Source organism: Heterodontus francisci, chromosome 31, assembly GCF_036365525.1.
Source record: "Heterodontus francisci isolate sHetFra1 chromosome 31, sHetFra1.hap1, whole genome shotgun sequence".
NCBI classification, from domain to species: Eukaryota; Metazoa; Chordata; class Chondrichthyes; order Heterodontiformes; family Heterodontidae; genus Heterodontus; species Heterodontus francisci.
The window spans coordinates 47,397,453-47,424,364 of NC_090401.1; the positions used below are offsets into that span (position 1 = coordinate 47,397,453).

The following is a 26,912-nucleotide window of genomic DNA, read 5'->3' on the forward strand; positions in this document are numbered from 1 at the left end:
ATCAGAAGTGCTGTCATGGAAGGACAGCTGTGAGGAGGGATGATATGCTAAATGAATCATCAGATGAGGTCATGTAGGTTGAGCTCAGAATTTTAAAAAAAAAAGGGGAAGCCACACTACTAAGAGTGTACTGTAGAGGGAGATAGAAGAACAAATATGTAGGCAAATTTCTGAGTGCAAAAACAATTGGGTGTCATGCTAGGCCCCCACCTGCCAAGAATGAGGCACATTAATTTTGTCATGTAAATTGATTTTAAACTGTTACTGGAATGAAGGAAGGACTTGTTAAACAGATCAGCTGTGGCTGGAAAAGACATTTGCATATTAACAGACAGTGATTGGAAGGACAAAGCAGCCATTCCCTGACATTCAACCCACAATGGACTTTTAATCACCAGATGTTGAAGTTGGGGGAACTCGCATTCCAGATTGACTGCTAAGATAGTCGAATACACAAACATGACTAACCTGCTGGGCAACCTGAGCGTTTGAATTTGTACAAACGGTTTGGGCAAAAAGTCTGTTTGCTCCTGGACTGAAAAGATCTCTCTTTTCTGCTCCCATCTCTTTCTCACAAGCCTCGGAATCCACTGAAGACACATGGACCCTAAGAGAGAACAGTCTCCTACAACAAACAAGGTTTAAGAATACTGGGTCCCAACGAAAAGCAAGAATATCACAATCAAGGATTCTACAGTGAGCTCGAAGAACTGAACAACAACGCTTCAGATATTGCCTCAAACTTTTCCACTTTATTTTTAATTCTCTTTTCTGTCTCTATTTGCATGTGTGTATCGCATATGCATGCTAGTGTGGGCGTGTCCTGTATCCGTAGGCGTTAACCGAATTAGAGTTTAAGTTTAATAAATTTCAACTTTTCTTCTTTAAACCTAAGAAAGCCTGTTTGTGTTGGTTGCTTTGCCATTTAATTGGAAAGCGGTGAACAAGGATTCACCAAGGGGGAGCTAAAAACAGTGTGTTTAAAATTAAAACTCTGTTGCAGTAAGACCAGGTGAAGGCTGAAAGAGAACCCTAGACCTCTTTCTTACCTGGTCATAGCAAGGGCAATAATAGTTGGGATTTCAACTACCCTACTGTCAACTGAGATACAATCAATGTGAAGGGCACAGAAGGCACAAAATCCTTGAACTGCTATCAAGAGAACTTTTTTAGCCAGCATGTAACAAGCCCAATTCTAGATTTAGTCTTAGGAAATGAAGCTGGGCAAGTGGATGAAGTAGCAGTGGGTCACCAAATTGGAGATAGTGGCCATAATACAGTTAGATTTAGCATTATGTAAAGGAAACCACACCTGCCAAATGGAAACATATTATTTTTGTCATACGGAACACTATTTGAACTCTTACAGGACATTGAACAAAACTTGTGTAAAAAGGACCACACAGCAGTGGCTGAAGACAGTCACAAAAAACTTAATACTTTAGAAAGCCGAGAGGAGTACAGAAAATGCAGGGTTGAAGTAAGCGAGGAAATTAGGAAAGCAAAGAGAGGACATGAAAAATATTGGCAGGTAAAATCAAGGAAAACTTAGATGTTTTATCAGTACATTACAAGCACGAGGATAACTAAGGAACGGGTAGGGCCTATCAGAGATGGAAAAGGTAACTTATGCATGGATGCTGAAGATGTGGGCAGAGTACTTGGTCTCTGTCTTCACAAAGGATAGGGATGATGCAGACATTGTAGTTAAAGAGGAGGAGTGTGAAATATTAGATACGATAAGCACAATGAGAGAGGAAGTACTAGAGGGTCTGACATCCTTGAAAGTGGATAAATCACCAATGCTGGATGGATTGTATCTCAAGCTGTTAAAGGAAACCAGGGAGGAAATAGCAGATGCTCAGAGGATCATTTTCATATCCTCACTAGATACAGGCGAGATACCAGAGGATTGGAGGTCTGTGAATTTTTTGCCATTGTTTAAAAAGGATGCGAGGGATAGGCCAAATAATTATAGGCCGGTCAGTCTGACCTCTGGTGGGCAAATTATTAGAATCAATTCTGAGAGATGGGCTAAATTGCCACTTAGAAAGGCACAGGTTAATCAGGGATAGTCAGTGTGGATTTGTTAAGGGAAGGTAGTGTCTTACTATCTTAATTAAAATTTTTGAGGAAGTAACAAAGAAGATTGATGAGGGTAGTGCAGTGGATGTTGTCTACATGGATTTTAGCAAGGCATTTGACAAGGTCCCACATGGCAGACTGGTCAAAAAAAAAAGTAAAAACCATGGGATTCAGGAGAATGTGGCGAGTCAGATCCAAAATTGGCTCAGTGACAGGAAACAAAGAGTAATGGACAACGGATGTTTTTGCAAATGGAAAGTGGTTTCCAGTGGTGGTCCACAGGGCTCAGTGTTGGTCCCTTGCTGTTTGTGGTATATATTAATGATTTGGACTTAAATGTGGGAGGTATGATTGGAAAATTTGCAGATGACACAAAAATTGGCCGTGTAGTTAATAGTGAAGAGGATAGCTTTAGACTCCAGAATGATATCAATGGTTTGGTTGAGTGGGCGGAAAAGTGGCAAATGGAATTCAACCTGGAGAAGTGTGAGGTAATGCATTTGGGGACGGCAAACAAAGCTAAGGAATACACAATAAACAGTAGGATATTGAAAGGGGTAGGGGAAGTGAGAGACCTTGGAGTGCATGTCCACAGGTTCCTGAAGATGGCAGGACAGGTAAATAAAGTGGTGAAGAAGGTATATGGAATGCTTTCCTTTATTGGCCGAGGTATAGAATACAAAAGCAGAGATAAAATGCTGGTTAGGCCACAGCTGGAGTATTGTGTACAGTCCTGGTCACCAGGTTACAGGAAGGACATAATTGCTCTGGAGAGAGTACAGAGAAGATTTACAAGAATGTTGCCAGGGCTTGAAAGTTGCAGCTATGAGGAAAGATTGGATAGGCTAGGGTTGTTTTTCTTAGAACAGAGGAGGCTAAGGGGTGACTTAATTGAATCATGCAAAATTATGAGGGGCCTAGATAGAGTAGACAGGAGAACCTGCTTCCCCTAGTGAAGAGGTCAATTAGCAGGGGGCACAGATTTAAGGTGATTGGCAGAAGGATTAGAGGGGACCTGAGGAAAAACATTTTCACCCAAAGGGTGGTAGGTGCTTGTGATTCGCTGCCCGGATCGGTGGCGGAGGCAGAAACCCTCAACTCATTTAAAAGGTACGTAGACCTGCACCTGAAGTGCTATAACCTGCAAGGCTACGGACCAGGTGCTGGAAGGTGGGGTTAGAATGGGCGCCTAGTTTTTTCAGCTGGTGCAGACAAGATGGGCTGAATAACCTCTTTCTGTGCTGTAACTTTTCTATGGTTCTGAACCCAAAGAGAAAAATCATGGGGGTGTTTTAAAAAAAAAAAAAAATTGTTTTCCCAATTTCTTTTAACACTTTTTCATTTATTAGTTAGAAAAATATTGGCTATGCTGGGGGTGGGGAGGTAGGAGATCATGTGATGAAACCTCCAGGAATATGTCCAACAAGAGTTGGTAACCAATTCTGTGACTCTACCTTGCATATGTAAATGCTGCGGTGCTGTTTGCACCCCCATGTCCTCCCCCCCCCCAGTGACCAAGACAACATCTGGTTGGTCAGTTGGTAAGAACTTTTATTTCAATCCAACTTGTTGCAATTGCATCTGCTACTTGCTACTGTGTGTGAGATGAGGAATGCTTGAGTTGTCCCAATTGAGTTAGACATCCCTCTTTATCTTTGACCAGAGTACAAGAATCGGGATGTCCGTAAACGCAATGCGTAAGCACAGCACAGATGAGGAAGTCATCACCCTAGCTAAAATTCTCATCAAAAACTGGAAGAAGCTTCTCGGTAAGACAGCCATGATCAGTGCAGGAACTCCACTGTTATAGGCGTATTTCACTTACAAAAATAAGCCTCGCCCTTGAAAACAACAAATCCATTTTGGAAATGTCCTTTACCCGTTACCCAGATTCATACAACGAGAAACAGTAATAAGTTTGATAATTCACTTCATTAATCTTAAACACCCTAAATGCACATCAGTCTTCCATCTAATCAGTTGGTGTGTGTGGATTTAATGAGGACCCATGAAGATAGCTTCGCCAAGGGATAACACTCTGGTGGGTTCATGCTCTGTTTCAGAGTACAAAATCAAGGTTGACGCTCCAGTGCTGTACTGTGGGAGTGCCCCACAGTCGAAGGTGCCGTCTTTTGGATGAGCCATTAAACCAAGGCTTGTCTGCCCCCTCGGGTGGATGTAACAGGTCCCAAGGCACTATTTTGAAGAAGAGCAGAGGAGTTCTCCCTGTTGTCCTGACCAATATTTATCCCTCAACCAACTTCACTAAAACAGATTATCTGCTTGTTATCATGTTGTTTGTGGGATCTTGCTTTTTACAAATTGGCTGCTGTGTTTTCTGTATTCCAACAGAGACTACACTTCAAACATACAAACCCAGGATGTCCCAAAGTGCTTACAGCCAATTAAGTACTTTTGAGGTGTAGTCTTTATTGTAATGTAGGAAACACGGCTGCCAATTTTGCATGTAGCAAGGTCCCACAATTCGCAGTGATAGTGACCAGATACTCTGTTGTTTACTGGCCTTGGTTAAGGGCATTATGGAGGGAATGCTGAATTGTTTGATGAAATATTAAGCCAATGCCCAACTTTTGAGTTCAGGTGCATGTTGAAGATTACATGGCATTATTTGAAGAAATGTAGACTGCTCTCCCAGTGACGTGCCAACATTTCTCCCTTATTGGTTATTCATTTCACTCCTGTTTGTGTGACATTGCTGCATGAAAAAATGACTACCATGTTTGCCTACAAAAACAATGCCCAAAATTTTATGCTAAGGCAGTGGCCCCACCCACTGGCTGAAAAGTTGGAGGAGAGCCCGCCTCTGTCGGGCCTGGAAGCCCCGCAGCAATTTTTCCTGGCCCAGGCCCTTGATTGGCCTTGGTTGGGATTTCCACCCCTCTGAGGCAAGAAGTCTCACCTCCAAGAGCCATCAACATTTTGCAAGGCTGTCACAATGTGGTTGCAAGCTCTGTCCATTCAGTGGCTCTTGAATGCTGAAGGCTCTCCCAATTATGTTGCTATATCCTATATTTAAAAATCAACTTTATATCCATCAACTGATTATAGGCAACATCTCCAGTCTGTTTTAACTTTTCTTCTTACTGATGCAACTGATCCTACTGATTACTGTGGACTCACTGTAAACACCAAGATAGAATCAAAACGTATCTCAATGCTTTTCTCTTTCAGCCTCAGAAATTCCGGTTAATCACAAGACTGAGAAAGCAGCAAGGAAAGTGGGTGAGAAGAAAGACAAGTCACCAGTAGTGTCCCCAAAGCCCCCAAAACATTCAAAAGAGAAATATGTGGAGAGGTAAGGGGATATGTCATCATCCTGCACTGTACTGTAATAATATGGTTAAAGTAACAATGACAAGTGGGTCAGTAACTAGAGGTTGTAGATTTAATATAATTGGAAAGAACTAAAGGGGAATTGAAAAATTTTTTCACACAGAGGGTTGCTGTAACCTGGAATGCACTACCTGAAAGTATTTCACAGGAACTTTCAAAAGGCAATTGGACATGCACTTGCTACTGTAAGATTCTATGAGGCTAATGTCTTGAACATGTTTTAAGTAAATGTTTTCCCCAGCTGCTTAGGCTGGAGCACTGGAAGGAAAGTGATTTTCCGAGTAATATGTACTTCTAGTGTAATTCAATGCAATTGTTGTACCGTCAGCTGTCTACACAAGAAATAACAGCAGGAGTAGGCCTTACTGCCACTTACGCCTACTTCGCCAATCAGTAAGAATGTGGCTGAGCTGCTACACTTTCCCTCCCTATCCCCATATCACAGAATCACAGAATTGTTACAGTGCAGAAGGAGGCCCTTCAGCCCATCGTGTCTGTACCGGCTCTCTGAAAGAGCAATTCACTCAGTTCCATTCCCCTGCCTTCTCCCTGTACCCCAGCACATTCTTCCTTTTCATATAACTGTCTAATTCCCTTTTTAATGCTTCAATTGAACCTGCCTCCACCACATTCTCAGGCAGCGCATTTCAGACCTTAACCACTCGCAGCGTGAAAAAGTTTTCCTCCTGTCACTTTTGCTTCTCTTACCACATACTTTAAATCTGTGCCCTCTTGTTCTCGATCCTTTCACCAGTTTCTATCTACTCTGTCCAGACCCCTTGTGATTTTGAATACCTATATCAAACCACCTCTCAGTCTTCTCCAAGGAAAACAGTCCTATCTTCTCCAATCTATCTTCACAACTGAAATTCCTCATCCCTGGAACAATTTTTGTGAATCTTTTCTGTATTCTCTTCAATGCCCTCGTGTCTTTCCTAAAGTGCGTGTCCAGAACTGTACGCAATACTCCAGCTGAGGCTGAACTAGTGTCTTATACAAGTTCAACATAACTTCCTTGCTCATGTACTCTATGCCCCTATTAATAAAGCCCAGGATACTGTATGATTTATTAATGATATCCCTTGATCTCCTTTAGTGCCTGAAAATCTATCGATCTCCGTTTAGGCCCTAAGCTCTGGAACTGCCTCCCTAAACTTCCCTGCCTCTCTGCCTCTCTACCTCTCTGCCTCTCTACCTCTCTCTCCTCCTTTAAGTCACTCATTAAAACGTAACACTATGACCAAGGTTTTGGCCACCTTGGTCTCCTATGTGGCTCGGTGTCAAATTTTGTTTGACCTTCTGTGAAGTGCCTAAAGACGTTTTACTACTCCTATATAAGTGCAAGTTGTTGTTATTTCTGTAGCAGTTTGATCCTGGTCCCAGATTTAAAGCAAGGTGAACTGGCAGTGTTGAGTTATACTGTTGACTCTGCATTTTTCAACAGTTTTGGAGAAGCGGAGAGCTGGATGTGGAACTAATTTAAATGAGTGGCTGGAAAATCATGCATAGCGCACATCTGATCTTTCAAAATGTACCCTTGATAGGCAAGAGTCCCCGTAGTAGCGAGAAATCAGAAAATTAACCCTGTTGTATCTCCTTGGACATATTCCATTCTTCTTCTGGATGACTTCCTAGGTGGGAGGTGACTGGCTGTTGGGCGTCAGTGGGCATCTCCAGCGATGGAAGTGGCCCTTTACCTTACTTACCAATGAGACATTAAACTGAGGTCCCGTCTGCAGCCTCAGGTGGACGTAAAATATCCCATGGCACTATTTCAGAGAAGAGCGGTAGCATTCTCTATGGTATCCTCTGCTGATATTGATCCCTGAACCCATCGCCAAAAACAAATTATTTGATCTTTATCGTTTGGGGGAGCTTGCTGTGTGCAAATTGGCTGCCACCTTTCCTACATGACAACAATGACTATAATTCAAAACTAATTTGTTGCCTGTAAAGCAAGTGTTTAGTGTTTGAGTTTAATGTTGTAAATGAGAGGCTGCCATTTAACTGCATTTCAGGCTGATAAAGAATTCTTTTTATAATGACCCATTGGAGTAAATCACACTTTAACCATGTGATCATTACTAGGTTTGGGTGAAGAAGACCCTTTAAACTTGCCTCTCCAGAAACCAAATCCTCCCATCTTCCCTTTATAATATCAAGCTATTTCCTAAATACACATGCAGCAGTTACATCGAGGTACACTGTCCTCAGATTCCAAGAAAGTCTCTGATTTGGATATTTTTGTAGGCATAGGAATACAGAAGCAGGAGTAGGCCATTCAGCCCATTGAGCCTGCCCCACCATTCAATATGATCATGGCTGATCTTCCACTTCAATGCCTTTTTCCCACACTATCCTCATATCCCTTTATGTCATTTGTATTTAGAAATCTGTCAAACTCTGCTTTAAACATACTCAATGACAGAGCTTCCAGAGCCCTCTGGGGTAGAGAATTTCAATGATTCACAATCCTCTGAGGAAAGAAATTTCTCCTCATCTCTGTCCGAAGTGTCTTCCCCCTTATTTTGAAATTGTGTCCCCTGGTTCTAGACTCCCCAGCCAGGGAAAACATCTTCGCTGCATCTACCCTGTCTATCCGTTTAAGTATTTTGTAGGTTTCAATGAGATCACCTCTCATTCTTTGAAACTCTAAAGAATACAGGCCCAGTTTCCCCAATTTCTCTTCATAGGACAGCCCTGCCATCCCGGGAACAAGTCTGATGCACCTTCATTGCGCTCCCTCTATGGCAATAATATTCTTCCTAAGGTAAGGGGACCAAAATTGCACACAGCACTCCAGGAGCGGTTTAACCAAGGTTCTATACAATTGAAGCAAGACTTCACTACTCCTGTACTCAAATCCTCTTGCGAGAAAGGCTAACATACTATTAGTCGTCTTAATTGCTTGCTGCACCTGCATGTTAGCTTTCAGTGACTTATTGACAAGGACACCCGGGTCCCTTTGTACATCTACACTTTCTAATCTCTTACCATTTAAGAAATACTCTGCACATCTATTCCTCCTACCAAAGTGGATAACCTCACATTTTTCCACATTATATTCCATCTGCCACGTTCTTGCCCATTCACAAAGTCTTTCCAAATCCCCTTGAAGCTGCTTTGCATCTTCCGCACAACGCACATTCCCACCTAGTTTTGTGTCATCTGCGAACTTGAAAATATTACATTTGGTCCCCACATCCAAATCATTGATATATATTGTGAACAGCTGGGGCCCAAGCACTGATCCCTGCGGTTCCCCACTTACCTGCCAAAGCGAGAATGACCCGTTTATTCCTACTCTCTCTTTTCTGCCTGTTAACCATGCCAGTATATTACCACCTATTCCATGTGCTTTAATTTTGCTAACTAACCTCCTGTTCAGGACTTTATCAAAGGCCTTTTTGATAATCCAAGTATACCACGTCCACCGACTCCTCTTTATCAGTGCTCTTAGTAACGTCCTCAAAAAACACCAACAATTTCATCAAACATGATTTCCCATTCATCAATCCATGTTGACTATGTCCAATCAGATCATTATTATCCAAGTGTCCATTTATCACATCCTTTAGAATAGATTCTAGCATTTTCCCAATAACTGATGTAAGGCTAACAGGCCTGTAATTCCCTGCTTTCTCTCTCCCTCCCTTCCTCCTTAAATAGTGGGGTGACATTTGCGACCTTCCAATCTGCAGGAATTGCTCCAGAATCTATAGAATTTTGGAAGATGATCACCAATGCATCCACTATCCCATAGCTATCTCTTTCAACACTCTGGGATGTAGCATATCAGGTCCTGGGGACTTATCAACCTTCAGCCCCATTAATTTCTCCAATACAACCATCTTACTAATACTAATTTTCTTCAATTCCTCATTCCCCTTAATCCCTTGGATCTCTAATTCTGGGAGATTTCTTGTATCTTCCTCAGTGAAGACAGACACAAAGTGATCATTTAGCTTCTCTGCCATTTCTCTATTCCCCATTATCAATTCTCCTGACTCTGCCTGTAATGGACCCACGTTTGTCTTAGCCAAACGTTTCCTTTTTACGTACATATAGAAGCTTTTTTATTTAATAGAAAATAGGAGCAGGAGTAGGCCATTCGGCCCTTAAATTTTTTGCTCGCTTATATTCATATTCTAACTTCCCTTTCTTTATCAGTTTCTTCATCCTACTTTGCTGTATTCTAAAATCCTCCCAATCCTCAGGTTTACTACTATTTCTGGCAGCTTTATAGGCCTTTTCTTTTAATCTTTTACAATCCTTAACTTTCTTTGTTATTCACAGTTGACTGCCTATAGTTTTGGGATTTTTGAACCTTCAAGGAATGTATAGTTGCTGTAAACTATGTAATATTTCTTTAAAGACTATCCATTTCCTATGTACTGTCATACCTTTTAATGTATTTTCCTAATCCACCTCAACCAATTTGCCCCTCATACTGTCATAATTTCCTTTATTCAAATTTAACACCCTGACTTCAGATTGAACTATCTTACTTTCAAACATAATGTAAAATTCTATCATATTCTGGTCACTCATCCATAAAGGTTCTTTTACAACAATATTATTAATTAGCCCTTTCTCATTACATAATACTAGATCTAAAATAGACTGTTCTCTAGTCGGTTCCTCAACATACTGCTCCCGAAAACCATCCCTAACACACTCCAGAAACTTCTCCTCCACAGCATTAGTGGATAACTGAATATTCAAGGATATTCGATATTTAGGAAGGACAGGCAAAAAGGAAAAGGAGGTGGTGTTGCGCTGATAAGGGATAGGATCAGTATATTAGTAAGGTTTACCCAGTCTATATGTAGATTGAATTCACCCATGATTATTGTATTACCCATCCTATATGTTTCTCTAATCTCCTGATTGATGCCATGCCCCACACTACCACTACTGTTTGGTGGCCTATAAACAACTCCTACAAATGTTTGCTGCCCCTTGCTGTTTCTTAGCTCCACCCAAACAGATTCCACATTTTGTTCTTCCGATCTGAGATCCTCCCTTACTAATATACTGATCCTACCCCTTATCAGCGCAACACCACCTCCTTTTCCTTTTTGCCTGTCCTTCCTAAATATCGAATATCCTTGAATATTCAGTTTCCAGTCTTGGTCACCCTCCAGCCACGTTTCTGTTATGGCAATTAGATCATACCCATTTACTTCTGTTTGGGTCTTTAAGTCCTCTACTTTGTTGCGAATGCTGCGTGCGTTCAGGTAGAGTGCCCTTAACCTTGTCTTGACATTCTGCATTCTAAGCTTAGTTGATGCTCGCCTTTGTTTTGCCTGCTTTCTAATGTCATTTGCTATTTTTCTACCTCCTGTTACCAACTTTGCTTCCTTCCAATTTGAGCTACCCTTCAGGTTCCCATCCCCCTGACAAGCTAGTTTAAACCCTCCCCAACAGCACTAGCAAATCTCCCTGCGAGGATGTTAGTTCTGGTCCTGTTAAGGTGTAGCCTGTCCATCTTGTAAGGTCCCACCTGCCCCAGAATGGGTCCCACTGCCTCAGAAATTTTATGCCCTCCCTCCTACACCAATTCTCCAGCCATGTGTTCAATCGATCAATCCTCCAATTCCTATGCACACTAGCACGTGGCATGCTTGTACCAAAAGCAGGCAATGTGAGTACAAGTGAAAAGGCAAGAAATAAAATTTGCTGAACATTCAGAAGCTCTAGACATCCAAAAGGGAAAATGTTTGCAAATTCCTTGTGGCTAAGCTGTGGAAGTGGTTTCCTCATCCTGCCACTTAGACCTGGACTTTCGGAACAATACCGGAAAAATAAGATTAGTTCTGGAGCTATGCTGCTGTTCTGAAGGGTAAACTGTTAGTGATGCACAAGTGGCAGTATAACTGCAGCCTTATTTGTAGTCCTTGAGAGTTTTGTTATTAAACGGTTCTAATACTTTGCAGGAGAGACTCTTCAAGCTCAATGTCACCAATGACTCTCTCACCTACTTCCAGAAAGAACTCTACAGACACAGAGGAGAGGTAGGACAAGCTCTGTTGCTTTATGAAAGGGGAAAAGACCTCTTGAAGAATTATTTCTCCTATTTTCTTTAATGAATGAATAGCAGACTGATACAAATCTTGTCAAAATGCACCATGACTTGAATTATGCATGATGTTCGTAGAGATGACCGTGATGAATGGCTTTTATTCTTCCCCAATTCAGGGAAAGCAAAGTTTGTCAAAAGCTTTTTTCCATGACGAGGGTATGCTTTTAAACTGTTGCAAACTGGCATTTAAAAAAAAATATATGAACTAATTGAAGTTGTGGGCAATTAAAAAGTTTTATTCCCTTCAGTATTGCTGAGGTGCAGTCTTTCTGTATTGTGTTCTCCATTCAAGTGAAATTGACAGTCTGTTTCTTGGCTTTATTAAGGATTGTGGCAATTCACTGTTCCAGTCTCCTTTACTTTCAACAAAGTTTTGATGCTGACGCATCTCAATACTAACTATTTCTTCTTCTCACAGCATATGGTCTGTACAGGTAAATAAAAAACCAAATGGTTAACATCTGTGATGGAAAAAATCAGCTCATCAGTTTAATGACTCGTTTCCAGGATTTGTTGATGCTTTGCATGTACAAGTAGCCTTTATTACCCCCCCCCCCACCCCCAACCCTAATCTATTCTGATGGCACTAACCTGTTGGGGTAGGGTTCTACGGGCACTGCCAACCCTTCTGGTTGTTCTTTATATGTGAGCTTAGTTAGATCTTGTCCTCACTTGAACTGTCAGCAGGAGTCCCTGGACAGTGATTTCTTGATTCCTAGCCAAATGCCTTTGAGAAAGACAGTGAGATGTTTATTCATGGAGCACCTTATCAGATCTTACAGCACCATCTTAAAGTGCCTCACATACAACTACAACTTGGATTATATAGCACCTTAATTGTAGTAATTTGTTCCAAAATGCTTCATGGGAGCTTAAGGGACAGCAATAAATGGTGAAGGGAGGAAAGTGATATATGCAAAAAAGAATTACATAGGTTAATTGGAATCCTTTGCTCAAGCTTGGCTGGAATAAACTAATTCTAAATTAAACCTGGAACTCTTCTGGTCTGTAAGGCATCATTTCACTTCAGGACATGCATCACCTGTGCCCTGTCAATAAGGAGTCATCAGGAAAGTTTGACATCCGTATTGTTAACATAGGAACAGAAGTAGGGCATTCAGCCCTTCGAGCCTGTTCCACCCTTCCAATTAGATCATGGCTGATCAAACCATTGAAATGATTAGTTTTGAAACTTTGGCAATGGTTGACTCAAAGAAAGAAGCATTAAAGGAGGAAGATGAGATGGTTATCTGTTCAGTGATTTCAGAAATATGGTCCCATTTGCACAATGTCACCAGACAATGATATTAAGGACTACTGAACATAAAACACAGGCAATGGTTTAAAAAAAAGCATAGGCATTGGCACTACATATGATGATTACTTTGATAAAATTAACACTGTTGCCAATTTTACAGGCTGACTGTGACACTTTCCAGAGTTCATTGAGTTCTCTGTGGCTCTAATGAACACTGATGTGATCTTCACAAGTCACATTAAGCTTTTTTTTTGGGTGAATGAGAGGCAGAGAGGGGTTCATGATTACATTCTGGAAAGCAGTGAATGTTTTATGATGATAACATCAAATGCCTGAGCAGGAGGAATGATTAACACTGAAAAGGCCCAAAACACAATTCTTTTCCATCACAGGTAAGATTCATTTAGCAAATCCCCATCTATCAATCACCTTGGAGCTGTCATTGGAAACCTTCAACAGATAAGATAAATGAAAGGTAACTGTCTTGTTCTATCCCATGAGCAAATTAGGAATAGAGACCAAATCATCACAGCAGGCTTGCTTTCACTCGCTTTCAGTTGCCTTCATTCCTCTCTTGAAGATATTTACTCTTGCTGATGCTACCGTCTTTTGGTACTTCATGCAAGAGACCATTTCTCATGTCTTAGCTGAGGCAGTGCATATCAGGAGGTAGAGTGATTGTGGAAAGCAGCACTGCAGAGTTCAGACCTGATTTTATCTTCTATCCACACAGTGTCCTGCAGCTAGGGTCAGGAGTAGGATCACTGGCTGATTCTTCCCTCCACCCCTCTAGTAGGTGTTCTCCCAAGCCGTATCCCAGCTGAGATCAGCAATGCCAGTATGGATCAGAGACCACATGTTGGAGCTACCTGGCCTTGAGTGGTAGTAACAAAGAACACAACCTCAGTCAGTCGGGGAGGCAAGATCCCATTTGTTTCCATTATATCAGAAGACAAAACAGGAACTTCGTCCTTCCCTGATGTGTTCTGTCCAAAAGGACCTTTCCCCTCTTGTCAGTGAGCCTAGAGTCAACAAAACCTACCAGTACTGAGAACAGTGGGATCAAAGCCTCAGCCACAAGGTCACAAACCAACTCTTGTACTGTTTTATATATTTCAATGGTATTGGAATCAGTCACACCACTGGGCAATGAATAAAATAAATTTCCAGACAAGACCACAGCAGTAAATTCCAACATTCACCTGTCCCTTGCATATTACTGCCAACTGCCAGACTTGAACTTACGAACACAGACATAACTTGAATATTAATAGGTAATTCTAGGTTTATGTAAAACATTTTGTTTACTTAAATATGCCTCAGTGGATGGCAAAGATTGTATCTTGGTCATGTGCATAACTTCAGTTGCCAACCAGCTGTAAATCTTAAAGGGAAATGTCTGTTCATTTTATTCCTTCTTAGAACCATAAATAGTTACAGCACAGAAAGAAGTGCATTGTATCTTGTGCTGTCTCTGTGCCAGAACAAACCAGGCAAATGCAGAGCAGATTTACTAGAATGGTACCAGGGATGAGGGATTTCAGTTATGTGCAGAGACTAGATCAGCTGTTCTCTTTAGAGCAGAGAAGGTTAAGAGCAGATTTAATAGAGATGTTCAAAATCATGAAGAGCTTTGTTAGAATAAATAAGGAGAAGCTGTTTCCACAGATTTAAGGCAGGTGGCAAAAAGTCAGAGATAAGATGAAACTTTTTTATGTAGCAAATTATTATGATTGGGAAAGCAATGCTCGAAAAGGTAGTGAAAGTAGATTCAATGATAACTTTGAAAAAGGAATTGGATAAATACTTGAAGGGGAAAAATTGCAGGTCTATGGGGAAAGAGCAGGGGAGTGGGACTATTAGCTAAGCTCTTTCAAAGAGCGAGCACAGGCACAATGAGCCAAATGGTTTCTTACAGTTCTGTAAGATTCTATGATTCCGTGAAATCCCAATCTCCCTCTCTAAATCCATACCCCTGTATCTTCCTTTGTTCAAAATATGTATTCACTTTCTCTTTAAAAGATGCAATGGTCTCTGCCTGAACTATTCCCTGTAGCAAAGTATTCCATACTCCAACAACCCTCTGAATAAAGAAATTTTTCCTAAGTCTCTCCTCACTTTTAGTGACAAATTTAAATAGATAACTTCTAGTCACTGACTCCCTAACCAAGAGGAAATAGTTTACCCCTAATCTTCCTATATTTATTTTTTAAAATCCCAACTAAATCTCATTTTCACCTTTCCCTACTCCAGTGAAAGGAGTACTGATATTTCAAGTCCCTCCTTGTTGTTTCGCATCCTTGGCATCTTTTGGTAAGGACAGTCGACTGGGTAAAATGAAATGGCCTTAAAACCCTTCTTTTCCTGTGTTGTAGGAGGGATTCATTCAACAGCAAATCACCAACAGCTGCCTCACCACCTCGAAGAACTTCAGCAGACCATATGAAAGAAGAAAGGTTAGATTAGTGTTATATATATATTTTTATATTCAGAAACCAAGGCGTGGACCATAATGTAAGACAACAGGAAGGTTCGAAAATAAAATAGAAAATGAAGTGAATCAGAAAGCAATGGTTAGGTGATATAAAACTTTAGTTTTGACGGCCTCGGAATGGAAAGACTGAGAGCGGAAAGGAGCTCCTTAATTTTTAGGTCCTGGAAAAGAATGAGTTAGAATAGGAGACCATGTAGTGAATCGTGGTTTCCAAGTATTTAGGATGTATTGAGCCAGTTATGATCAAACTAGCTTAGTTCAGTCAGTTCTTCATATAATAATACAAAATGATGAACTTGATATCCTTCTCCACAGTTGTGGGTCACCTTACTTGATTTAAACAAAATCATTCCTAATTGTTGCCTTGCATTCCCCTTCTGAACCTGGCTGTAGATTGCCCTTGTACCATTTGTTTTTAAAATGCTGACTCACTGCTTTGAGTCTCGTAGAAATATAAGAACTGGAACAAGCCATTCAGCCCATTGAATTTGTTCTACATTCAATTAGTTTATGGCTGATTTGTATCTTAACTCCATCTCCCTGCCATGGTTCTGTAACCCTGAATACCCTTATCTAACAAAAATCTATCCACCTCAGTTTTGAAATTTTCAATTGACCCCCAGCCTCAACAGCTTTTTGGTGGAGAGAGTTCCAGATTTTCATTACTCTTTGTGTGAAGAAGTGCTTTCTGACATCACCCCTAAATGGTCTAGCTCTAATTTTAAGGTCATGCCCCCTTGTTCTAGATTCCCCCCCACGAGAGAAATAGTTTCCATCTATTTACCCTATCAAATCATTTAATCATCTTAAACACCTCAATTCGATCATCTCTTAATCTTCTTTACTCCAGGGTCTTTTTTTTTTAATCACCCTGTATTCATAGCCAGAGGCGAAGACCTATTAGATCATCCCAGCCAAGGCCAGAGACTTCCCAATATAATAGGTTGAAATATTTATTGATTACTGAGTCAAGCTAAACAAATTGCTTATCATTTACTGTCTTTGGGAAAACTAATTCAGAATCTGGGCAATTACCATATTCGCCACCTTTCATCAAAGCACTTATTGCCCCCCAAGCTTGTGTGAATACAATTTGCTTTAGAAACCATCATTGAAAAATAAGTACTTGTATTTCCTAATTCCTTCTGTGAAAAAATGGCCAAAAAATCCTGAAATGTGATGTAAGTGTTTCTATTAAAATAGAAATCACGCTTCTTTATCGATAATATTTTTGTTAGGTTAGGATATCAAGGGATATGGAGCTAAGGTGAGTAAATGGAGTTGAGGTACAGATCAGCCATGATCTAATTGAATGGCAGAGTAGGGTCGACGGATCGAATGGCCTCCTCCTGTTCCTATGTTCTTTCAGATAGCATCATCAGGGATGGGGGGGACATGGAAGTTTCATTTTGAAAGCAAAGTAATAGTGAGACCAAGAACATTTCTAGATGGAAATGAACTATATGTGGTGCCTATTGGTTAGCCAAGGCATCATTGTACAATGTATGTCTTTATAATTCCTCTTTTAAGACCTCTTACTTATGACCATACAAATTAGGAGCAAAAATAGGCCATTCAGCCCATCGAGCCTGCTTCACCATTTAATAAGATCATGGCTGATCTGTTTCTGTCTCGAATTCCACACTCCCATCTAACCCTGATAAGCTTAGATTCTTGTTAGGCAAGGGAATCAAAATACCTCCGCCTTAAAAATATTCAATGTCCCCATCTCCACCACCTTCTGAGAGAATTCCAAAGTCGCACAACCCTCAGAGAAAAAATTTCTCCTCGTCTCTGTCCTAAAAGGGCGACCCCTAATTTTCAAACAGTGCCCCCTAGTTCTGGACTCACCCACAAGAGGAAACATCCCCTCCACATTCACCCTGTCAAGACTTTATGCAATGCCTTATGACACTAAAAACCTGGAAGGAGGATGCCCATTGCAAATGATCCTCTAATCTCAGCTAATCATACACCCATTATCCCTTATCACTACATTTAATGTCCTAGGCAATAGCTAATGAAGTGCCCCTGATCCTTTAACAGGTAGATGTGAATATAAAACCCAATGGTTTTATTGCTTTGGAGCAAAGATGTGGCCCAATTGTAGACCAAGGCCCCAATCTACAAGAGCCTTTTCCAAGTCAGTATTTTCCTTGTTGAAGACCTAACTGCTTTAGTAACTTTTTGTCCCAATAGCAACAGCCCAGCAAATGATGATAGGTAAACCTCTTGGGATTTTCTTGTCGTAGTCATAAGGGATGCTCCCACTTTCAGAGCCTGGTACAGAATGGTACTTGCACAGAGTGCTGCCTATGCAATTTTGGGCACTTGGTGGTAATTGGGGATAGGGCAGGAAAGTGGTGTTGAGGTAGATACTCAGCCATGGTTTTATTGAATGGCGGATCAGGCTCGAGGAGCCATACTTCTGCTCTTATTTCTTATGTTCTTGTATTCCTATTACTTGACCAGTCTCCTTGTGTGCTCTTCACAAGATTGCTGTACCGTGATTCCTGCTCACACTTGGCAATTGCTAACCAGCTCTTTTCTTTAATTCCAGCCTGTTTGAAAAGCATTGGTGAAGGGAGGTTTTGTCTAGCTTGGATGACTCAATAGGCTAGCAGAAGAGTCTTGAAAGCCTCTAAGGAGAGGAGGCCTCATAATTGTTGGCACCAAGTTCTCTCCTAAGCAGTTTGTTAAATCAAGCTGATGGAAAATGCCAGTGGGCTTGCTAATTTACTGGTCCCCTTCTTGTCTCTTTGGCCTTTCTGATGTATACCTTGTTAGTCATAGAGATGAAGACTTTTTGGGATTGTTTGGGATTTTATGTAATCTGCATGTCCAGGTTGAACTTTCAGAGATTTGCTCTCCTAATGTGTGGTACCTGTTTTTAACAGTGGAGGTAGCAGTAAAGAAAAGATGGACTCACCTTCCACCCCTGCCAGTCCTACCTTCTCCTCACCAACCATTCTCCCTCCTTTCCTGTCAACTGGGGAGTCCATCCGCGACAAGTGCATAGAGATGTTAATAGCAGCTTTGAAGACTGATGGTAAGATGCTTTTTCCCCCATGTTAAGTTGGTTTGTTTTTTTAAACATGTACTGGATAGTGCCAGCAGGTGGCAGTGTGTTGGGAGTGGGGGACAAGAATGAAAAAGCTCAAGGGCATCTTGGCCTAGATGGGGTTGAAGGGAAAAACAGAGCCAGGACAATCTCGCTTTGGAATTTGTTGAATATGTTTGACTTAAAATTCTAGATTTTTCTTGGCTTTTTGACAGTGAGTTTTTTGATTTGAAGAATAAAATCAAGAACTTCCATTGATATAGCATCTTTCACAACCTCAGGACACCCCAAAGTGCTTTCTAGACAATGAAGTACTTTTAATGTGTGGTCACTGTTGCAATGTAGGAAACACAATTTGTGTACGGCAAAGTCCCACAACCAGCAGCATGATAATGACCAGATAATCTGTTTTAATGATGTTGGTTGAGGAATAAATTTTGGCCAGGGCACCAGGGGAGAACCCCCCTGCTTTTCTTCAAAATAGTGCTATGGGATCTTTTACGTCCACCTGAGAGGGCAGATGAGGACTCGGTTTAATGTCTCATCTGAAAAATGGCGTCTCCGACAGTACAGCACTCCCTCAGTGCTGCACTGACAGTGTCAGCTTAGATTTTGTGCTCAAGTCTCTTGAGTGGGACTTGTCTCTGGGTCAGAAGTTTGTGGATTCAAGAGTGCTACCAACATAAGCCACAGTTCATACCTGAATGGGTTTTTCTCATTTAATCGTTCCCTCAATTGCCTCACCCGTGGTGGTAGCTTCCTTTCAACATCAGTGACTGGGGCACTGGAGAAAGAGAAATGGGTGAACCTGGGTGAGGAGTCCATATTTAACAATACTGCTGGGGGAGTAGACCAATATCACCAGCAGCAATAGTACTGTTGTGGTTAGATTAGACTTCTTGCCCTGCTTATGTTACCTCAATTCACAATCAAAATACCTTTGCACACACTGACTCCATATGCTCTCAAAATCTGAACCCTATCCTGTTGTTAAGCAATCTACAGTTTCATTGACGCAGCACTATCTGCAATTTGTACGATAATTGTTAAGCTTTGACAATGAATAGTAGGGGCGATTCCACAATCCCTGCCACTCCCAAGAGGTGGGAAAACCTGGATGTGCAGCCCGCACCTTCCCCATAGATGTGAGTGCCATTCCTTGCTGGGAGTACTGGACTGTGGAACTATCCTGTATATTTCAGCTCCAAATTTTGGAATAATTTGCCGCTTCTTCTTTCCATAGATGATTATAAAGACTATGGTGTCAACTGTGACAAGATGGGCGCAGAAATCGAGGATTATATCCTTTGTATTCATTAGCAGTTATATAGAGACTTAAAGGTGTCAGGAAATCAAAGAATGAAATAGAGAGTGTGAAAGAAAACAAAAAAATGTACATAATGCCTTTCATACCTCAGGACATCCTAAAGCCCTTTATAAACAATGAGTATTTTTGATGTGTAGTCACTGTTATCATGTAGGAAACACAGCAGCAAATTTGTGTACTGCACGCTCCCATAAATAGCAATGAGATAATGACCAGATAATATGTTTTTAGGTGTTGGTTGAGGGATAGATATTGGGCAGGACATTGGGAAGAACTCCTCAGCTCTATTTCAAAATAGTGCGATGGGGGTCTTTTATGCCTACCTGAGAGGGCAGTTGGGCTTTGTTTTAATGTGCCTTCCGAAAGATGGCACAACCACCGACTGCACCGTTGCTTCAGTACAACACTGGGAGTGTCAGCCTGAATTTTATGCTCAACTCCCATAGAGTTAAGTGTTCAACCAAAACCATCTGACCCAGAGATGAGAGAGTGCAGCACAGAAAGTGGCCATTTGGCCCAGCATGCCTATACAGGCTCTTTTGAAAGACCTGTCCAATTCACCCCACTCCCCTGCTCTTTCTCCTTGGCTCTCTAAATTTCTCCCCTCAATTATTTATCCAATTGGTTTTAGAAAGTTATGATTGAATTTGCTTCCACCATGTTTTCAGGCAGTGCATTTCCGATCATAAAAGCTCTCTGCTTAAAGTATTTTTTTTTCACTTGTGTCCCCTGTGGTTCTTTTGCCATTATGTTTTTCTTAACTGCTTCACATATCTACCAGGAATTTCAGAAAACTGATATGAAATACAAAAACCGTGTCCGAAGCAGAATAAGTAACCTGAAGGACCCTAAGAACCCCAACCTGAGAAAGAACGTGTTGGCTGGTGCGACAGACCTGCTCCATCTGGCAAGGATGACTGCAGAGGTGAGATTGCTTCAAGGTGCATGATAACACCAGCAAGGTTCAACGGTGATGAGATTTTAAAAAAAGTGTTAATTTGCAAAGTTAAAAAATAACATTATTGAACATTTTGCAGTATTGGCCCAGAGGCAAGAGTGCTACCAACTGAGTCATGGCTGAATGTTCTGTGTGTTGCTTGCACTTTTATGGCCTCATGGTGGTGTGTTCATGGTAAGCTGCAGTAAGATGATGGAATCAAATGCCCAGAGCTAACAGGAATTAGTGCCAGGGCTTTCCCAATTCTTACTCGTTACCTGGGAAGGGAAGAGAGCTCTGACTGGTGGAGGCTCCATTTTGTGACCATACTACCTGCCCTTCAGGACACCTTGTTCATCCAACTGTAATGTATTACAGCACACTGAAGAGCTGCTGCCGTACATGGAACTTTATCAGAGGGGAGCCCCCATCTTCAAGAAGAAGGGTGGACAGCTGACAAAGGAAAGCTCATTAATACATGGTCATGTGTTTTTCTGTACATGAGCCACACAGACTAATCCCACATGTCTGCCCTCCCCCACCCTGCCCCCCATTACATTTAACATTCCTCTTTTTCTAGAAATTATCTGTAGGTATTTGTAGTGTTAGACTGTCCCATTCTCTGTCCCATCATCAATATTTGTCTTGGGTGGGGGGTGGAGTGGGGTGGGAATTGCAACTGGGCCAGTTCTGTCCTCATTCAATGGAGTTGCATTCTCTAATTTACCCTCGTTAATGCAACTCCATTGAATGAGGGCAGAACTGGTCCACCCCACTCTACTTGTATGTGCTAAATTCTGGATCAAATAGCAGAGGCCGCACTGTATTACGGCTTCTTATAAGAAGATAACTTGCTCTATTTTCTATGAAGCTCGAACTTTATGCAAAGACTTGGAGTTGAGTCTGACTGTTGTTGACTTTGCCTTTATGATTAGGGTCTGGGTTTTGATTTCAATGGGCTCATGTTCACTAGAACCAAGCTGAAGTGAAGAGCTGAACCAATTTGCCTATATCTAACGAGGGCTATTTATGGATTTGTCGCATTCCATTAGGTTGATTGCCACTGGTGAGCCTATCATTCACCCTTGTCTTCACAGGAGATGGCCAGCGATGAGTTGAAGGAACTACGCAATGTGATAACCAAGGAAGCCATCAGGGAGCATCAAATGGCCAAGACGGGTGGAACTCATTCTAGTCTCTTCCAGTGTGGGAAATGCAGGAAGAAAAATTGTACCTATAATCAGGTAAGTAGATATTGTTGCAATAAGATCAGCACTGAAATGTGCTGTGTTCTAGATGTACAGTACATATGGCCCAAATTTTCCCATGCTCTGCCACTGTGAAAACCTTGATATTACTTCACTACCTGTCACTGAAATTTATGCTTCAATATTTCATCAACCGGATGAGGCTACATGTTGCAGAAAGTTTCATTTTGCTACATGAGAGCATAGATTCGAATGGCATGTAGAGGTCAGTATGTCCAATTTGTGCTTTTCCTGAACTCTCGATCATTAAATTGAACCTGTAATGTAGTCGTGTATAGGTCAGAGGCTGATTTAATCTTTTCTTTTAATTATCTCCGTAGGTTCAGACCCGTAGTGCTGATGAACCAATGACAACGTTTGTTCTGTGTAATGAATGTGGAAATCGATGGAAGGTTTGTTTTATCATTCCTTCATACTTCACATTAATTTTATTCCTTCCTTCCTTTGTCCACCCCCGTCAAAACCCCTGCCCCACCATCCCAGAAAAGTGGTCACAGTGGGGTTCAGTTCCATTCTTCATGGGTGATGGATGAGCCAAGAAAGTGAATATCGGCACATTATTCAACCATGAAGGTTATTACAGGTCCAATCTTTACTCAAAGTCCATAGACATACACTTTCCAGTAGGGGTAACTGGATAGTGATCACTGGTGGGAATTGTGAACAATAACCCCTATCCCACTCCAAGTCTGTTGGAGACTTCCTCCTCCCTCTTTCCACATTTCTCACCGTGATTTCTGCCTGAAGCTGGTTTATAATTCCATGGGCGCCGACAACTTTCTATTACCCCAATCAACTGACCATTTTTAGCGTGTGCCAGCAAATATTTCTGTGGTGGAGGTGTTAATTGTATATCAATTGTTTAATTCTATGCAGATGGAGGGTGTTCTTTGGGGTTTTACTTGAGCATTTATAAGGGGATACTTACTGAGGCTGGTGAAGCTTTTGAGTGAGGAGCTATATGTTTGTAATCCTTTTTACTTTGTACAATAAATGTAACACGGAGTAAAGATTGGCTCCAGCATCCTACAATAACAAGCTTTCTGGAATTTAACAGGAGGTTCCACAGGACAGACCTAAATCTGTCTTCATCTAGTACCCTTTCCAGCACAGTTGGCCAGATAGCAAGCAGGAATGAGAACCCTCTCTTGTTACTTCTTTCCCCGTTCCCTGGCATGGGGCACTGATGCCAGTTATAGCCAACTTTCTACTGCCCCAGCTGGGACCTGTAAGCACTGGCACTCAAATATCAGATTTTCCTAGTCTGTAACTCTACTTCTATATATTATTGGGAATAATAGAGACTGGAACATGTTATTAAGCTGTCACATATCCCAGAGTACTGATGATGTTGATTAAAATATCTCAGCTTTGCTTCATTAGGTTAATGTTAAAACCTTGATGTGTCACTGCTCTGCAACACAGTTAAGCAAAGAGCCATTGCTCTTTAATAAAAGTCCAGTAAATATGAAGCTCCTTAAGCATTTTCACTTTTCTTGTTTCAGTTCTGCTGATTGACTGAACAACATTGAAACATTCTTCACAACAATTGAAATTTCAATCTTCTGTGAGCAGAGGGAAAGAGTGTAATTCAGCAAAGCCAGAGACACTCGCTGCGCTTTTCTATCCTTTTCATCAAAGGATAACAGAGCAATTTGATTCTTAACCGTTAAGCCTTTAAGAACTGAATGGCCTCTACAGCTTTTGCATGCTGTATGTTTTCTGCTATGTAAATTGCATCTAAAGGACATTTAGATTTCTGTACTTGGTGATCACTGTGAATTTAATCAAATCATTTTCAAATTGCACAAAACCAAATTTTGTGGCATTCTTAAAATTTCAAGCAACAGTTTTTGAGATGTTCATTTTGTTGCAGGGATATTAAACTGGTCCTCAAAGAGTTAATTTTATTGCAGGAACCAGGCATTTATAAGTAGGACATTTCTCACTCTTAGCAGATATTTTTTTAGAGATGGCAAAAAAGCTTTGTTCGAAATTGAGTCGACGTAGTTTTGTTTTAAAATACTGTCTGGATCCAACTCTCCTTAGAATAACGAGTAATGAGAAATTAATTACACTTACAGGAGAGTACTGCATTAGTCTGAAAGCACAGTCACTGCCGTTACACCTTAAAGGGTTTTGTTCTTTTAAGAAGTGCCTAACCCCACCTTACCTCCAAATCACTTCTCCCCTCCAAATTTCTCCCTCTTCTCTAGAAGGTGCCGCCTTCTTGCTGAGTACAGTCCAATGAGCAATGGATGCCCTCCAAAATCTCACTCTCAGATGGGTGCTGGGAAGCTATTTGGTCGTCAAGGTGACATAGCTGAGCCTGATTCTTGCCTGATGACCGCACATATGCGCAATTGAAGTCAATGGAAGAGAAAACCTGAGGCAGTGTAACCGATTGATTCACCATGAGTAGGGTTGCCAACTCAGCTTGGACATACTGGCTATGCACCTGCCTCCAACCACCTTGCTCCCACACTCTCGCCATTGGTCACCGACTTATCTTCACTTGCAACATCCTGCCTTCCCACGGTCAATTGCAAAGCAAACATTCTCTTGGTTACTGGATTGGGTGATTTTTTGCTGTCATTCAAACAACCTTTTTTCTCCCATTTACAATATTTTTATAACTAATGTATTATTAACAGAAGTGTTAATAGAAAATAAAAATCAAGTTTCATATTGCCACTATGATTTTTCTCCCGGGTGTTGCTTGCAGCAATGTCAATCTTTAATTCCTGGATTGGAGAGTTTCCAACCCTACTCCCGTCTAAAACAATATTTATGAGTCTGTTTTTAAGTGTCTGTGAAGGGTTTTCTTGGAGATATTTGAAATGAAATATGTGCTTTTTTTCAAGTTCTTCTTTTAGGCTGGCTTGCTGCAGTTATGTCTTTAAAATGTAGCTATTCCCTTCTTCGGTCAAGTTTCAGATATTTGAATTCAATGAACTTGAGTGGCTGGACTTGCACTCAACTTGCTTTAGAAATGTGAGCACCAACAAATGATTAAATGAAACAGATTAAACATTTTTTTAATAAAAAATAGCATTTTCCTTCCAGTTTTCCACATACAGAGTGAGTTTCCAAGCACTTGGGTCTGAGATGCCCCCAGGGCCAAATATTACATATATGGAAATATGTAGAATTTACAGCACAGAAACCGACCATTTGGCCTAGCTAGTCTTTGTATATGCTTCACATGAGCTTCCTCCCACCCTATTTCACCTCAGCCTATCAGCATATTCTTTTGTTCCCTTATCTCTTGTGTGTTTATCTAGCTTCCCCAATAAATGCATCTATACTATTCACCACAACAACTCCACGTGGTAGCGAGTTCCACATTCTTAACACTCGCTATCAACAAGAACACTGACTGGGTTGCGCAAGTAGCAGTAGAAGCTGTGCTATACAAATGAATTTCTCCCCAATATCTCCTCCTTGGATAACTCTCTCATCTCAGGAATCAATCTAGTGAACTTTCATTGCACCCCATCTAAAGCAAGGATATACTTGCTTAGTTAAGGAGACCAAAATTATACAAAGTTAACTACACAGTGGATGCTTTGATCTTTAGTGGTATGTACAGGTTTTGTATGGTACCAAATACTTCTTTAGAGTGCTTCCCACTATTTGCCTATGGGTTTACCCATAATCATTTAAGAAACAATTGGACGTTACAATATAGGGACTTTAGGGTCAACAACTTGCATTTAAATAGCACCTTTAAGTGAGTAAAATGTCACAAGGCACTTCACAGGAGCATTATTAAACAAAATTTGATACTGAGCCACATACAGATGACTAAGGGCCTAGGCAGCTGAAGGCACAGCCGCTAATGGTGCAGTAATTAAAATCAGGGATACGCAAGAGGACAGAATTTGAGGAGCACAAAGATCTTGAAGGGTTGTAGGGCTGGAGGAGGTTAGATATGGGGGGGTGGTGGCGGGAGACCATGGACGGATTTGAAAACATGGATGGGAATTTTGAAATTGAGGCATTGCTGGGTGTAATAATCTGGGGATCTTGCTTCACTTATGATAAAACATTACAATTTAACATAAATTTTAGCACAGTATGCGTTGAAGTGTATTTTTCATTTTTGTCAATATCATTACATGTACCTAATTCTTTGCCACATACTTGCAACCACGGATCAGCCACTAGACACAGCAATAACTGTCTCTAAAATGCATTATCATAAACCTTAATTATTCCATTGGAGCCTCTAATTCCTGAGTCAAATAATTACGATTGAGCTCAGAAGTCTGAGTCTGATTTAAGGCAGATCAAAATTCAGGCTACCAACAATAACATAAATAAAAGCAAAATACTGCGGATGCTGGAAATCTGAAATAAAAACAAGAAATGCTGGAACCACTCAGCAGGTCTGGCAGCATCTGTGGAAAGAGAAGCAGAGTTAACGTTTCGGGTCAGTGACCCTTCTTCGGAACTGGTCACTGACCCGAAACGTTAACTCTGCTTCTCTTTCCACAGATGCTGCCAGACCTGCTGAGTGGTTCCAGCATTTCTTGTTTTTATACCAACAGTAACAGTTGGGCTACTAAACTTTAATCTGAAGGGGAGTTCAACTTTTTATGGTGGCCTAGGGTATTGACATAAATTTCCTTGAGCCCTATTTTATGCAATTATTAACATGCTTAAAATAAAGGCTGTGTTTGCTGACAATGCAACCACTAGGTGGTGCTGTGTTAGCACATGCGCAGTTGCAGCCTCATCCACTGAAACGTCACTCTCTGTGATTTTCAGGCTGCTGCCAGGATTAAAGATGGTGCTGCTCAATTTATCACAGAAAAACAACTTCAACCCATGGCAGCACACAATGGACATGATGTTTTACGGGGAACATTGTGCTGTTTAAAGTCTCATCAGAAGGACAGCACTTCTGACAGTCCTGCACACCCTCTGTAATTCTGAGAGGTTTTCAGTGCCATCTCTCCAGCTGCTCACTTCACTTCCCCCCATCCCCCCCCACCCCTGCTCTCCGGCTGCTCACTCCCCACTTCCCCCCACCCCATC

The 26,912-nt window shown here is 41.2% G+C and overlaps 1 protein-coding gene across 2 annotated transcripts in view; it reads left to right on the top strand.

Annotated features, from left to right (window-relative positions):
* The window catches only part of LOC137347235 (transcription elongation factor A protein 3-like), a 38,147-nt gene extending 12,375 nt beyond the window's left edge, over positions 1-25,772 (top strand). The window contains exons 3-12 of one of the 2 annotated variants that reach the window (XM_068011497.1): positions 3,749-3,854; positions 5,278-5,401; positions 11,379-11,456; positions 15,158-15,238; positions 18,174-18,325; positions 19,581-19,637; positions 20,435-20,589; positions 21,699-21,845; positions 22,190-22,261; positions 23,375-25,770. In XM_068011497.1, coding sequence (XP_067867598.1) covers positions 3,749-3,854; positions 5,278-5,401; positions 11,379-11,456; positions 15,158-15,238; positions 18,174-18,325; positions 19,581-19,637; positions 20,435-20,589; positions 21,699-21,845; positions 22,190-22,261; positions 23,375-23,383 — 981 coding nt within the window. In that variant the 3' untranslated portion in view covers positions 23,384-25,770. Of the gene's footprint in view, positions 1-3,748; positions 3,855-5,277; positions 5,402-11,378; positions 11,457-15,157; positions 15,239-18,173; positions 18,326-19,580; positions 19,638-20,434; positions 20,590-21,698; positions 21,846-22,189; positions 22,262-23,374 lie in introns of both variants that reach the window. The other variant, XM_068011498.1, reaches the window with a different exon arrangement.
* The last annotated feature ends 1,140 nt before the right edge of the window (positions 25,773-26,912 follow it).